The sequence below is a fragment of the Geotrypetes seraphini genome, chromosome 1 (assembly GCF_902459505.1).
Source record: "Geotrypetes seraphini chromosome 1, aGeoSer1.1, whole genome shotgun sequence".
Taxonomy (NCBI): Eukaryota; Metazoa; Chordata; class Amphibia; order Gymnophiona; family Dermophiidae; genus Geotrypetes; species Geotrypetes seraphini.
Genome location: NC_047084.1, coordinates 113,291,273 through 113,307,909, shown reverse-complemented (window position 1 = coordinate 113,307,909; position 16,637 = coordinate 113,291,273). Strand labels below are relative to the sequence as shown.

Below are 16,637 nucleotides of genomic sequence, written 5' to 3'. Positions count from 1 at the left end.
CCCCTCCCAATATAATGACTGCTTAAGGACACACATTGGACCAGTAATCCCAACTTTTCCCCTCCCCCCCAGGCAACCAATATATATTAATAACCCCTTTATCATATATTAAGACAAACTCACTATCCCCCCTCAATGTATCTAATTATATCTCTCTTCTAATCATAAAACCTTTTCCTATTACCATTTTAAAGTAATTAATTTCTCTATCTGTTATTTAACCTTTGATCACATAACTATATTTAATTCCTAACTTTCCCTTAATGCATCTTTATATTCTCATCAATCTCCATTTCATTCCCCAAACATATCATGTTATTTATTTTCAATATTCCACATATAACCTTATGTTCTAAATATTTACTATTGTAGTTCATCTACCAATATCAATCCTTTTGTTTACCTTACTATACATACTTTATACATTATGAAATTTATTTTATTTCATTCAACAAAATTCTAACATAAACATATATTTAATAGAGTACTATCATTTATCCTATATCTCATATTATCCAATCAATCAACCCCTATCTTCCTTTTAATAATCAAAAGCAAATATCCATATCTTCATACATATCTTTAAAATTTTTTATCAAATGTTTTTATGTGCTCTTTATATATAAACATTTTTAATTCATTGTCAAGAATAAAATTTTTCCCTTTTTCATTTTTATTTTCCCTTTTTTATTTTTTATAATTTTTATTTTAATTTTTTTAATTTATTATTAATGTTATTAATATTTTTTTATCTTTTTTATTTTTAATATTTATTCCTTTTCCAAATTAAATCCAATCCTTTTGAAACTATAATACCACAAAATTAATCCTTAAATTTTATCATTTAGCCATCTCCTTCCGCTACCTATAAATTCCTATTATGTATCTTTCTTTTATATTATTAATTTTTCCTTTACTTTACTTGCATCTAAATACCATAGAACTTGTCATGTCTATAGTTAGTCCATTCTGCATTCTTCTTCTTGTCCTTTCTTTACTTTTCTCATTTATTAACTTATTAAATTGACTGATCTTTCATATTTATTTCTTTGTTTCATCCATCATATCTTAAGTGTCCTGACTGCCAACTGTCATTTTATTTAATGTCCTTTCAGTCTATCAATCCTGCTTTCTTCTTTTTCACATCCATTTATTTTCTTGCCCATTCTTTACTTTCCCCTTTTGTTAACTTGTCTCTTCAACTATTCCTTCATGTTCGTTCCTTATTCCAGCAATCCATCCTTCAGTCCCCTAAAGTTCAGTCTAATAACTTCACTTAATGACTTTCCAGTCCATCCTTCTTGCTTCTTTCTTCTTTACGTTCTTTTATTGTCTTTTGCCACTTGTCCATTTATATTTCCCGTTCTTTGTTGCTTATTCTTCTTTCTCCAACAAACGGAAGTCCCATAACTCTTTATATAAACTTTTATTCAATATCCATCAATCCAATCTTAATACCTTTTCCCTCATTTCAGCACCCATTATGCTAAAATGACATAGGTTCTGATTTTGAAAGAAAAGTCTTTAGCTTCTCCGGTCAACAAAATACAAAGATTTATCCCCACAAGATACCCTCATTTTTGCTGGGTAATATAACCCATACTTATATCCTTTTTCTTTTAATTGAGGTCTCAGATTGAGGAATTGCTTCCTAATGTTTGCTGTATTTTTAGCAAAGTCTGGTAAAAACCATATTTTGGACCCTTTATAGTTTAAATTTTTATCTTTTTTGGCAGCATTTAAAATTTCTATTGCTTGCTGGTATCTTAACATCTTGAATATCAGTGGCCTTGGTCTCCCTTGGTTCTCCACACGTTTTGTTGGAATCCTGTGTGCCCGTTCTATTTCCAAAGGCTGTTTGAAATCCAACTGCAGTAATTTAGGTATTAAATTTTCTAAAAACTGTATGGCATTTCCTCCTTACAAATTTTCTTGTATTCCAAAAAGTTTTATATTTTTCCTTCTACCACGGTTTTCATAATCTTCCAGTTGATTTTTCAGTTGAATAATTTCCAAACTGTCATTTTTACATCTTCTTTCTGCACATTCCAAAACCTTTATTTTAGCTTCCAGATCCGTTGTTCTTTTGTTTGTCACTTCCATCTGCCTATGTATATTCAATATTTCTTCCTTCATTTCTGCCATGCTGCTTACATTTTCTTTTAACATTTGTTTTATTTGTCTTAATTCCCCCATAACTTCGGCTTTACTTAGCTCTTCCGATTCATCTCCCGGAAGCGGAACCTACACGGGGTAATTTGATCCTGCTTTTGCCTTTTCGCTGCTCCTAGGGTTTCATTTTTACTCTGCCTCGTACTCGCCATGCTCCCGCACTTCCCCCGAAACTTTTCCGCCGAAACACAAGCCGCAATAATCTTTTTTAATCAGCCGTTGCCCAGGTAAGAGGAGCGCCGCGATCACATGTTCATCTTGTGTGCGTGCCAAGCCACGCCCCCCGGCTGATAAAAGTTCTACGGATACAACCCATCATTTGTCTTGCCTTTGATGAAGCCTTCTCCACTTGATTGGCAGTCTTCATGTCTTCGCTAATGATCACCCCCAAATCACGTTCCACCTTGGTCCTAACTAAGGTCTCACCATTAAGTGTGTAAGTTTTGCATGGATTCCTGCTGCCAAGGTGCATGACCTTACATTTTCTAGCATTGAAGTTTAGCTGCCATGTCGAGGACCAGTGTTCCAATAGAAGTAGGTCCTGCGTCATACTGTCTGGTAAAATGTTCTCACTTACTATGTTGCATAGTTTGGCGTCATCGGCGAATAATGTGATTTTTACCCTGAAGCCCCTGAGTCAGATCTCCCACAAATATGTTGAAGAGGATCGGGCCCAAGACCGAGCCCTGCAGCACTCCACTGATCACCTCTGACGTTTTTGAAGGGACACCATTCACCACCACTCTCTGAAGTTTACCGTTTAGCCAATCACTGACCCATGTAGTTAATGTATCTCCCAGTCCCATTGATTTCATCTTGCTCAATAGTCTGCGGTGTGGGACGCAATCAAAAGCTTTACTAAAATCCAAGTACACGACGTCTAGGGACTCACCCACATCCAGTTTTCTTGTTATCCAGTCAAAGAAACTAATTAGATTGGATTGGCAGGACCTGCCCTTGGTAAATCCATGTTGGCGGGGATCCCATAGATTCTTCTCGTCCAAGATCGTATCCAATTTATGCTTAATTAGTGTTTCCATGAGTTTACTCACTATGGATGTGAGACTCACCGGTCTGTAATTCTCAGCCTTTGTCCTGCAGCCCTTTTTGTGGAGTGGGATTACATTGGCTGTTTTCCAGTCCAAGGGGACTCTTCCTGCCCTCAAGGAAAGATTGAAGAGCACAGATAACGGCTCTACCAGGACATCATAGAGCTCTCTAAGCACCCTGGGGTGTAGATTGTCTGGTCCCATGGCTTTGTTCACTTTGAGTCTTGATAGTTCCCAGTAGACGCTGCTGGAAGTAAACTCGAAATTCCAGAACGGGTCTTCTGAGCTTTGCCTTGCTTGCAACTGTGGACCGGACCCCGACGCCTCGCAGGTAAAGACTGAGCAGAAGTATTCGTTTAGTAGTTCGGCTTTATCGGAATCTGATTCTGCATAAGTTCCGTCTGCTTTCCTAAGGCGTACTATCCCATTTGTGTTTCTTTTCCTATCACTGATGTACCTGAAGAAGAATTTATCCCCTTTCTTAATGTCCTTTGCTAGATTCTCTTCTATTTGAAGCTTAGCCTCTCTGACTGCCGTTTTGACAGCTTTGGACCTGGCCAGATAGTCTTCTTTTACTTCTCCTCTTCCTGATTGTTTAACGAGTTCCGAGATTTCTGTAGTGAACCACTGGGGTCTGTTATTTCTCCGTCGTTTGCTTACTGTTTTTATATAGCGATTCGTTGCTTCATGTAGCGTAGATTTCAGGTTTGCCCACATAGCCTCTACATTATTGGTTTCGGCATGGTCTTGCAGTGCCCGACGGACAAAATCTCCCATGCGTTTGAAGTCAGTGCCCCGAAAATTAAGGACCTTTGTTGTTGTGGTCGATCTGGTGAAATCTTTTCTAAGGTTGAACCAAACCATGTTATGGTCGCTGGAGGCCAGCGTATCACCTACCGAAACTTCCGATACGCTTTCTCCGTTGGTGAGTACCATGTCTAGTAACGCCTGGTCCCTAGTGGGCTCCAATACCAATTGTTTGAGCCATGCACCCTTTATGGAGGTTAACAACCTTCTGCTGCCACTAATTTGTGCGGTAAATGCATTCCAATCTGCATCGGGCATATTGAAGTCCCCTAACAGTACTGTGTCCCCATGCAAGGTGATGTTTTCGATGTCTTCGATTAATTCCATATCCTTGTCTACCTGTTGTCTTGGAGGTCTGTAAATCACACCAAGATACAGGCATTTTTCGTTTCCTCTAGCCAGGTTCACCCAGAGGGATTCCCCGGTGTACTTGACATCTGTGATTATGGTAGTTTAGTTTAGTTTAGTGTATAGAGCTACCCCTCCTCCTAACTTGCCCTCCCTGTCTCGACGGAGTAAGTTGTAACCCGGTATAACCATATCCCACCCGTGTGAGTCCATGAACCAAGTTTCGGATATCGCCACTACATCTAGGTCGGCGTTCATTATTTCCGTCTCTAAATCCAGAATTTTATTGCCCAAACTGTGTGCATTGACATACATAGCTCTCCATACCTTATGGAGAGGTGCCAGACCTACAGCTGGGAGCAAAAGGGAAGGAAGAGAGATGTTGGACCCATGGGAGGGGAGCTGGATCCTTGAGGAGTGTTGATTGAAGGGAACTGGAACGTTGGGGAGGGGGTCTGGAGGGGAAGGGTAAGCTAGGTGTTCAAGCCATGGGATAAGTCCTGAGGGAAGGGAGGGGAGTTGCTGGACCTGCAGGGAGGAGGAGAGAGAGAAGGGAAGGCAAAGAGAGATGCAGAACCAAGGGGATGAAGGGAATGAAATATTTAACACGATGGAGGGAGGGAGGAAAGAGAAGGCGAGAGACACATTGGTGTAAGAGGGGAGAAGCTGAACACAAGAGAAGCTGGATATAAGAAAAGAGGGGAGATGGGCGTATAGGGACAGGGACACACAGGGGAACACTTCAGAAGAAATTACCATAGAGACATTATGGGATGCATTTAAGGCCACCATGAGAGGTAATATTATTTCATATTCGGCATATATTAGAAAACAACTGTCAGATCGTTTAATTTCTTTGTGTTTGCCAACACAATCTCTTATTTCCTTCAATTCTTTCATAACTTCACTGTCGTTTCCTTTTTGTACTGGCACCTTCAGAGGGGTTTCAGGCTCCGGCTTCGCTCTTTTTACGCTTCCAGTATTTCCGAACAATGAGTCATTTTTAAATTGTTTCCCCAAAGCCATTTTTGCTTTTACCCCTTTTCCGTACCAAAAGAAAGATTTACAAGCGACTTAATCTTAAAACAGTCTGTCAGCATGGAGCTCACCCGCTACCCAACTGTTTTAATGCGTGACCAAGCCACGCCCCCGCCACTATATCTTTCTTGAGATAAGGAGACCAGAATTGAACGCAATACTTCAGATGAGGTCGCACCATCGAGCGATACAAGGGCATAACATTTAGTCTTGTTAACCATCCCTTTTATAATAATTCCTAGCATCCTGTTTGCTTTTTTGGCCGCCGTCACATATTGTGTAGAAGGTTTCATCGGATTGTCTATGACAGTGGTTCCCAACCCTGTACTGGAGGAACACCAGGCCAATTGGGTTTTCAGGCTAGCCCTAATGAATATGCATGAAGCAAATTTGCATGCCTATCACTTCCATCATATGCAAATCTCTCTCATGCATATTCATTAGGGCTAGCCTGAAAACCCGATTGGCCTGGTGTTCCTCCAGGACAGGGTTGGGAATCACTGGTCTATGATGACACCCAGATCCTTTTCTTGGGCGCTAATCCCCAAGGTGGACCCTAGCATCCGATAACTGTGATTCAGGTTATTCTTCCCAATGTGCATCACTTTGCATTTGTTCACATTAAATTTCATCTGCCATTTGGACGCCCATTCTTCCAATTTCCTAAGGTCTTCCTGCAATTTTTCACAATCTGCGTGCGTTTTAACAACTTTGAACAGTTTAGTGTCATCTGCAAATTTAATCACCTCACTCGTCGTTCCAATTTCCAGATCATTTATATGTAAGTTAAATAGCACCGGTCCCAATACAGACCCCTGCGGCACTCAATTGTTTACCGTATTTTCACGCAAATAACACGCACCCGTATAAAACGCGCACACGGATATAGCGCGCAGAAATCACGATGATTTGCACAAAAACTTTGATATACCGCGCTCACGGGTATACCGCGCATGCTGCCCGACGCTCCTTTCGCCCGCCTTGACTTTCCGTGCGCTGTCCCGACTCTCCGTTCACCCCCCCTGACTTCCGTGCACTGTCCCCCCTTGAAGGTCTGTCCCCATCCTGAAAGCCTGATGCCCCCCCCCCCCGACGTCCGATACATCCCTCCCCCCCCCCCCCGAAGGACCGCCGACTCCCCAACAATATCGGGCCAGGAGGGAGCCCAAATCCTCCTGGCCACGGCGACCCCCTAACCCCACCCCGCACTACATTACGGGCAGGAGGGATCCCAGGCCCTCCTGCCCTCGACGCAAACCCCCCTCCCCCCCAAGAACCTCCGACCGCCCCCCAGCCGACCCGCGATCCCCCTGGCGACCCCCCCTTCCCCGTACCTTTGGTAGTTGGGCCAGAAGGGAGCCCAAACCCTCCTGGCCACGGCGACCCCCTAACCCCACCCCGCACTACATTACGGGCAGGAGGGATCCCAGGCCCTCCTGCCCTCGACGCAAACCCCCCTCCCCCCCAAGAACCTCCGACCGCCCCCCAGCCGACCCGCGATCCCCCTGGCGACCCCCACGACCCCCCCACCCCCCTTCCCCGTACCTTTAGTAGTTGGCCGGACAGACGGGAGCCAAACCCGCCTGTCCGGCAGGCAGCCAACGAAGGAATGAGGCCGGATTGGCCCATCCATCCTAAAGCTCCGCCTACTGGTGGGACCTAAGGCGCGTGGGCCAATCAGAATAGGCCCTGGAGCCTTAGGTCCCACCTGGGGGCGCGGCCTGAGGCACATGGTCGGGTTGGGCCCATGTGCCTCAGGCCGCGCCCCCAGGTGGGACCTAAGGCTCCAGGGCCTATTCTGATTGGCCCACGCGCCTTAGGTCCCACCAGTAGGCGGAGCTTTAGGATGGATGGGCCAATCCGGCCTCATTCCTTCGTTGGCTGCCTGCCGGACAGGCGGGTTTGGCTCCCGTCTGTCCGGCCAACTACTAAAGGTACGGGGAAGGGGGGTGGGGGGGTCGTGGGGGTCGCCAGGGGGATCGCGGGTCGGCTGGGGGGCGGTCGGAGGTTCTTGGGGGGGAGGGGGGGTTGCGTCGAGGGCAGGAGGGCCTGGGATCCCTCCTGCCCGTAATGTAGTGCGGGGTGGGGTTAGGGGGTCGCCGTGGCCAGGAAGGTTTGGGCTCCCTTCTGGCCCAACTACCAAAGGTAGGGGGGTGGGGGGGTCGTGGGGGTCGCCAGGGGGATCGCGGGTCGGCTGGGAGGCGGTCGGAGGTTCTTGGGGGGGAGGGGGGTTTGCGTCGAGGGCAGGAGGGCCTGGGATCCCTCCTGCCCGTAATGTAGTGCGGGGTGGGGTTAGGGGGTCGCCGTGGCCAGGAGGGTTTGGGCTCCCTTCTGGCCCGATATTGTCGGGAAGTCGGCGGTCGTTCGGGGTGGGGGTGCGAGTGGTCCTGCCGGGGGGGGGGGATGTATCGGACGTCGGGGAGTCGGCCGGGCAAGAGGGCTTGGGCTCCCTCTTGCTCCGATCGTGGATGCGGGTGCGGATGGGAGCGCGTGCGAGCGGTCGTTCGGGGTGGGGGTGCGAGCGGTCCTGCTGGGGGGGTGAATCGGGCGTCGGGCGGGGTGGGAACTATGTTTTAAAACTTTGGTATACCGCGCTCACGCATATAACGCGCGAGGGGTATGCGCGGTAGGTAAAAACGCGTATAACGCGCGCGTTATATGCGTGAAAATACGGTACTCTCCTCAATTGAGAGAAATGACCATTAACCCTATCCTCTGTTTTCTTTCCGATAACCAATTCCTAATCCACTATTGAACTTTGCCACCTATCCCCTGACACTTTAATTTTCTCAGCAGCCTCTCGTGAGGAACTTTATCAAAAGTTTTCTGAAAATCTAGATACTCTGTATCAACTGGCTTACCTTTATCCAAATGTTTATTCACACCTTCAATGAAGTCAAGCAAATTTGTGAGGCAACGCAGAAGAGAGATGTTAGACTGGGGATGGAGCATAGGGACATAGGATTGACAATTGGCACAGAGGGAATAGGGCACAGAATAGTGTTTATGAAGACAGGGAGATTGGCACAGGAGAAATACTAGAAAGGGAATTATAAGAAACAGAGAAGGGAGATGCTGAACATAGGGAGGGAAAAAAAAACATACACATATGGAAGATGAATCGTGAGCATAGGGAAAGAAGACATGTCAAATTGTCAGGAGTCCCTGACAAGTAAGTTAAGAGTAGATAGAAGGAAACGGAAACCATCCATGTTCGTGCCAGAGAACTGTTCTTGACAGAAAAAAAGGGTATGGATGAAATAAATTATTTTAAAGAAGTAAATGAAGAAAGCCACCAACCTTTGAAAAAGGCCAGCAACAAAAAAACATAACTACCGCTGCACAAGCCGTCGCCACAGAAGGGAAGAGGTCTTGGCAGAAAAGTGCTTTTTTATTTTATTTTATTTTTTTTTAAGAAAACCCGTCAAAAATAAAACTGAATTACTAAACTTGAAAGAAAAACATAGAATAGAAAATAAAAGATGCAAAGCAGGAAAAGGCAACAAAAACTGATTGGAGTTCAGTGAAAACAAACTTCTTTGCTCTGCGGAAAACAAAGAGCTGAGGAGTGCGAGCTGACATTGGGCAGGAAGGCACTCATGCATATGCAGTGCAGGCAGTCTATAAGTTTTTCAGCTTAAAGTGACAATTCACTTGTCAAACTGTCGGTACCGGGCTCCGTGGATGACGTCACCCATATGTGAGAATATGCTGCCTGTTTGTCCTAGGATAAACTTAAGTACGGTATTAACTTGTCTTGACAAAGTTGCAAAAAGGTATGATCTTGATATCCCTTCGGAGGCTTTTGTATTCAGCGATGTTAACAGGATGTGGGCTAGATGGTGGTGGTCTCTTTTTTTTGCTGCCTAATCACAAAATAGAAAATAAAATTATTTTTCTACCTTTTTTGTCTGGTCATTTTAATGTTCAAATCACATTAGTCTCAGCCTTTAGGTCTTCGGACACTATCACCCCAAGGTCCTTCTCCCCATCCGTGCATATCAGCTTCTCACCTCCCAGCACATACGGCTCCTTCCAATTTCTAATCCCCAAATGTATTACTCTGCATTGAATTTTAGTTGCCAGATATTAGACCATTCTTCTAACTTTTGCAGATCCTTTTTCATGTTTTCCACTCCCTCCTTGGTGTCTACTCTGTTACAAATCTTGATATCATCCACAAAGAGGCAAACTTTTCCTTCTAACCCTTTGGCAATGTCGCTCACAAACATATTGAACAGGATCGGCCCCAGCACCGATCCCTGAGGGACTCCACGACTCACACCCATTTGATTCTAGGAATTTCACTATCCTTTCTTTCAGCAACACTTTTATTTTTCTTCCAATAACCGAAGTGAAGCTTACCGGCCTGTAGTTTACCGCTTCATCTCTCCGTCCACTTTTGTGAATGGAGACCACATTCCTACCCTTCTGGCCTGGACCTTCTCTCCGACGTCAGAATTGATGTCGGGGGAGGCTTGTGGGCCAGCAGCATGCTATCGCTGCACACACCTGGCCCATCCTTTCCTGTAGTTGCGGCACCAGTGGAGCTGTAAGTAAATGTAGTGGGCGGCGGGGAGCAATGGTGGACCGGGAGGGGGGGAGTAGGAATCAGCAGTGGGTCAGCTTGGGGGCAGGCAGTCTTCGGCGCAGCTTTGGGGGATGGTGGGAAGTAATTAAATGCAGCTGGTGCGTGAGGGGTGGCGGCAGGTCAACTTTTGGGGGTCAGGCAGGCTTCGGCGCAGCTTTGGAGGAGGACAGGAAGAAATTAAATGCAGCTGGTGCATGATTGGTAGTGGTGGGTCAACTTGGGGGGCAGGCAGGTTTCAGCGTGGCTTTGAGGGAGGGAGGGGGCACTAACTAGGGACATAGGAAGGAGGAACGGAATAGAAAGGGACAATTGTTGGGCCTGAGTAAAGAAAGAAAGGCACAGTCAGAAGGAAGTGCAACCAGAGACTCATGAAATCACTTGACAACAAAGGTAGGAAAAATGATTTTATTTTCAATTTAGTGATCACAATGTGTCAGTTTTGAGAATTTATATCTGCTGTCTATATCTGTGCTATATTTTTCTATTTTTCTAAAGTTGTTACTGAGGTGACATTGCGTATTTTAAAGTTATCTGCCTTGATATCTTTTTTTTAAAAAACCCAAATATAAATGATAATTAATATTTCTCTGTGTACAGTGTGCTTTGTGTTTTAATTTTGTGGTTACCATCATGTATTAATAAAATTATATTGTGTGTTTATGAAAAATGGATGGAAGAAATTGCATTACAATTAATATTATTATTATGGAGGATAGAGTCTGGGGCGGAGTTTGGCCGGGGGTACCCGGTTGGTATTTGTTAGGCTTAGGGGTTACTTTGCTTGAAAAGGTTGAGAAACACTACCCTATGGTGTTCAATAGCTGGGCTACATGCTTGGTGAGGCAGAGATCGTAAATATGGATCCCTAATAGATAAAAATAGTCTATTTCGCTTGTACGTGCATCTTGTACTTCCCAAGCAATCAGTCTGGCAATATGTAATCTCCAAGACCAATAAGAGGGAGGTTGTGGTGTGGTCCACATCTGTAAAATTGCTTTGTGACCCAAAAGACAGAGTTTTCACACCCAAGCGAGAGTTCCCCGGCCAGTGACAGAAAAAGCCATTGGAAAGCCTAATAAAAAGAGAGTGGGATCATAAGGTATCACCTGACCCAGTACCCGTCGCATATAAGCTCAAACTCTTTTCCAAAAAAGATGCATGACGGGGCAGGTCCAAAAAACATGAATGTAGTTAGCACCATCCAGGGAACACTTAACACAAACATCACTCACCTATATGATGGAGTTGCACAGGGGTGATATAAGCCCTATTAAGGAAACGATAACGACATCCTCGAAGAGAGGAGCTATAAACAAGGCGAGAGATGGTACACAAGCTAGCCCCAACATCCCAATCTGGAAGAGGGAAACCAAGATCCCTCTTTCAAGGGCGAAAAATTTATGGGTGGACTAATAGAAAGTAAGGCTCTTATGGATCCCAGCAATGGAAGGGTGATCAGAGTCAACCATGTCAAAGAACTCTCTAAGCTACATGTGATAGTCGGTATATCAAGCCAGGGAGCATGGATGTAGTGTTGAATGATGAAGACCTCAACCAGCTAGCTAGTTGGGTTCAACACTACATCCATGCTCCCTGCCGAGTGAACTTTGAGAACCTACAAGGATAGAGGTAAGTGTGGGTTTTTTGACTACATACATATTATTTAACTTCCTTGTATGATGAAGCTAGCTAGCTGGCTGGTGTATGATGGTGGTTTTTTTGACTACATACATATTATTTAACTTCCGTGTATGATGGATGGCTGGTGTATGATGGCTGGCTCGTGTATGATGAAGCTAGCTAGTTGGTTGAGGTCTTCATCATTCAACACTACATCCATGCTCCCTGCCGAGTGAACTGTGAGAACCTACAAGGATAGAGATAAGTGTGTTTTTTTTGACTACATACATATTGTTTAACTTCATTGTAGATACAATACATCAGTGATTTTTCAGATAATGGAGGCAGGCAGGGCATGTGGGATGATGTTATAAGCTGAACTTTCTTCAGCCTTTCTATGGCTATTTGAATTGTTCACTTCACTAAGCACATTCACATATATTTTTGTGTAATATATTTCTGTATTAATTCTCTAGTAAGTTGTAAGTTTTTATGTGAGAATTTTTGTTTTATAGTAGATATTCTGTCTGACTCGACTTTTTGTGTCTGTATGTTCCCAGCCCTGATTTATGACCCTTAGCACTCGCCACCAAATGAGCTAACATCTTGCCACCTTTATCGCTATGTCTATAGAATTTATATTTATAATAAAGGAGAAATTTGCATGCTCGCTGATGTAGCAACATGTTAAGTGCCTTTTGGGTCTGAAGTAATCATTCTATAGCCATATCTGTGTGTGAGCGACCAAATTGTCGCCTTTGTTTACACAAAAGGGCCTCTTAAGTGGTAGATTTTGTGGTCTCTGTCTTTTTTCTTATGACTAGAATAACTAATAAAATGTCCCCTAAGTACCACCTTTGCAGCCTCCCAAAACAAAGTAGAATCGGATAGATGGGGCGCATTGTCAACACATAAGATTTCCAACAGGATAAAAGAGAGTCAGAAAATCTGGGATCATGACATAAATCCAAAGGGAATCTCCACACGAGGTCTCTGATCTCTCGAGGAGGTCTGGTCCACTCCATCAGTATCAAAGCGTGATCGGAGACCTCTCCTGGCCATATCTCTGCCTTCCGCATGACCAGAATCATAGTTTGTGGGACAAGAATGTAATCTATCCGAGACTGGGTGGAATGGGCCTGAGAGAGATGTTTGTAATTATGCTCAGTTGGTTGCAAAAAGCGCCAGATATCCATTAAACCCAAATTGGCACACATAGACAAAGGGCCTCTTCCCCATGCATCTTCCCCCAAGCCTTTACCAGTCGAGCGATCTAAGGAGGGTTTCCAGACGGAATTGAAGTCACCTCCCAATACTAAGTGAGCAAAGTCAAATTGTGAAAGGTCAGAGATCACTCTGGTATTTACTGCTGAGATTAAAGAATTTTGGAAAGAAAGGTACCGTTTTTAAATGGTTCACTACATACTGGCAAGTTAGTCTTTTCAGGTAAGGGATGGATGTAAGATTTCAGGTGAATACCAAGTGAGGACTGGAGTTCCTCAGGGATCAGTGCTTTCGGCGCTTTTATTTAACATCTACATGGCCACTATAGGTCAACTGTTTCAATCTCTGGAAGTTGAATACCGAATATATGTGGATGATATTATCTTTTTTTTCCCAGTGTATGGATGGGGAGAAGATCTGGAGAGAATACTGAGTAATTATATGAGTAAGATTGTCGAATGGATGGGAGAGCAGGGTTTGAGATTGAATGTGGATAAGACGGAAGTAATGTTTGCGTGGAAATATGATAAGGATAGGTGGCCATAGAAATTAAAGGTAATAGATGAAGTACTTCCAGTGAGAGAATCAATGACAATCTTAAGAGTAAGACTTGACTCAGGCCTTACAATGAACTGTCAAGTGGCCAAAACAGTACAAGCATGCTTTGCACAAATACATTTATTATATCGAATAAAACCGATGTTATCATCTTTTGACTTTCATACTGTTGTACAGACAATGGTCTTGTTGAGGATTTTTTATTTATTCATTTATTTAGCCTGTCCTCCCAAAGGAGCCGAGAACGGGTTACAGGAATACATTCATAGTATGGGTAGGACAAACTTTAGTGACAGACTTTACAGCATTTACAGTAAAGACATAACATATAGACTTAATAGGCATAGGGTGGATTAAATTGCAGCGTTTACAGTGTAGGTATAACATGAAGGTAACATAGTTTTCCTAGCGATGGGTATATCTTGGAATACCTAAGACAAGGTGCAGGACTTTGCAAGTAGTACAAAATGCAGCAGCCAGATTGATAACAGGAACATCGAAATATGTTCACATTACCAGATAACAAAGGTAAGAGAGATTATTTTATTTTTAGTTTGGTAAAGGGGGTAATGGGATTTGATATACCTTCAACTGAATTGAAATGTGCAGTTTTGAGAATTTACATTTGCTATCTATGTATTGCACTTTACAGGAGGAAATGTGAGGGTGGTGCTTTATGCGATTAAAAATGTTAGTTGCAATTAATCATGCAATTAAAATTTTTAATCAATGTACAGCCCCTAAATACTAACCCTACATTTCATTAATTTGTTTTTCGTCTAACTGATAATGTAAGGAAATATAACAAGTTATCAAGTAAACTAAACCAATATCTTAATTTGAAAACCATAAATAACTGTCAGGTTCAAGGCATATTGCTGAAATAAACCAAATCGTATGATATTTAAATCATCAAAGAAAACATCCCTGAAAAGTTCCTAGAGAGAAGACTGCTCCAGGTTCAGGCCTTTTACCGTAGCTTTAGTAACAGAGGCATATTGGCACATTGCTCTATCATTTCTTCATTCCATTTCAGATTTCCTCAGGAACTTAGTGTGGGCAAGATCAGTGCTGAAGTGATGTGGAACCTGTTTGCTCAGGATATGAAGTATGCTATGGAAGGTAACTGGCCTTGACTGCCCCTTTGCTGTATGATGAATTCTAGTCTTTACATTGTGGTTATTTTAATAATAATACAGAACAGAGGAATAGTTTAATAATTAGAGAAGACGTTTGCAAACTAGGATTACGATTTTGCTTTTCCCACTTCACCTTCCAATGCCTCAAGAACAACTGTGATTGTAAACCTATTTAGGCATGGAATAACTCAAATACCCAAATGTAATTAGACTTATGCTCAGATATGGCAAAGGCAAGTAATAAATCTAAAAATCTAACCAATTTTCTATTTTTCACTAATTTCCATAATGCTAATAAGTAGTTCAAAACACTTGAACTTTTAACAACAACTTTATTTTTCTATACCGCCATAATTACATTACATTACATTAGGGACTTCTATTCCGCCTATACCTTGCAGTTCAAGGCGGATTACAAAAGAGCTAACTGGACATTTCCAGTGAAGTTACAACAGTTTTGGGTTTTTGTTTTGGTTACAAGGGAGGAGAAGTACCTGGATTAATTCTGGAAGAACTTGAAAATTAGATATTAAATTGACTGTACATTACTGTGTGATATAACAAATAGATTACAGTTAGAGTACAAATAAGATATAATCAAACGACTTCTAGGCAGTTCACATTGAAAGAAGGCTGGACAATCAGCGAATTACAGAATGCATTAAGAGGAAATGTTACATAAGAGAAAGGGTTACAGAATTTTTTTTTTTAATTCTTTATACATTTTAAATCATACAGCAAGTGCACAGAAATACATCCATTATAATTTCAATAAAACACTTGAAAATCTTTTCCATGTCATCTAGAACAAAAACATATATCCCCTCCCTCCCACCCTTCTTAAAGTAATTTAAACAAAAGCTCAACAAATAGTATACTACTAATACCACCCCCCACCCCCCATTGTGTATATATAATCTCTCATAGAAAGTGATGTCTACTCATTACAAAATTTTTCCAATGGCCCCCAGATCTTTTTAAAATTATTATAGGTCCCTTTCTGCGTAGCAATTGCTCTTTCCATCTTATATATGGCATAAAGAGTTCCACCAAAATGTATAATTAAGATTAGAATAGTTTTTCCAATTATTGGTTACAGAATTACAGATGCATGGAGAGAAAAGTTACATAAGAGAATGGGGTTATATGGGAAAAGAAAATATGAGAGGTTGGAGGTACCTGAGAGATTTCATCAGGAATTGCAGCGGGGAAATAACAGTGAGAGAAGGTCATCTGTTTAGGTAATAAATTTGTCGAATAGAGTGGTTTTAATTGATTTCCGGAATGCATTGTAGTGTTGTTTGGCTTCATTTATGCAGTTTCCCAACCAGAATTGCTGTCTGTTTGCTTGGTACATGAAGGTTCTGTCCAGGAAGGATTTGTATTTGCAGCCTGTGATCTTTGGATATGCAAATTTGAGTACAGAATTGGGGAGTAAGCGCTTAATCAGTTAGTGCTGAATACTGATTTAACTGGCTAAGTTGCTATGGACAAAACTGAAACCAGATATTCAATGCCAATCACCGGAAGCAGCCCAACAATGAACATCTTGGTTGAGCACTAGCGTCCAGTGGATAGCGCACTGTAATACCGGCTGAATATTGGACTCATATTGCTACCTTATCCTGCTGCAGTACATACAGGGCAATTTATCACCCTGCAGTACTTTGCATTTGGAAAAAAACAATCAAAACCAGAAGGGGATTAGAAATGAAGGTCCAAATTATTTGACACCAGCAGATAGCCCTTCGAGACACCATGCAGGACAGCCCAATGAGACTGGAAATGCTAGTGACTCAGAGAAAGATTTGACACGGCACAGAGCAAGAAGATAGACTAGGTTGTTTTTGGATCAGATTGATTCTATTTTAAAAACTTCAGTTATTATTGATTTAATGTTTTGTTTTATTGTTTGTTTTTTTTAAGTTCTTTTGTATTTTTTTTTTTTTTTTTTTTTTGAAAGAGCAGAAAATAAGCTTTGGTTATTTAATTAAATTTCTGGACCTGGATAAAACCAGGGCTCTAAGTTGTGACATCTTTATGGAAATGGGGTAAGAATTAGCTTAACATATGATACAGCCATTTATATCC

The 16,637-nt window shown here is 42.5% G+C and overlaps 1 protein-coding gene across 6 annotated transcripts in view; it reads left to right on the top strand.

Annotated features, from left to right (window-relative positions):
* The window catches only part of UNC13B (unc-13 homolog B), an 837,582-nt gene that overhangs the window by 603,816 nt on the left and 217,129 nt on the right, over positions 1-16,637 (top strand). For all 6 annotated transcript variants that reach the window (XM_033936000.1, XM_033936018.1, XM_033936037.1 and 3 more), the window contains one exon: positions 14,444-14,529. In XM_033936000.1, the coding sequence (XP_033791891.1) occupies positions 14,444-14,529 (86 nt within the window). The remainder of the gene's footprint in view (positions 1-14,443; positions 14,530-16,637) is intronic.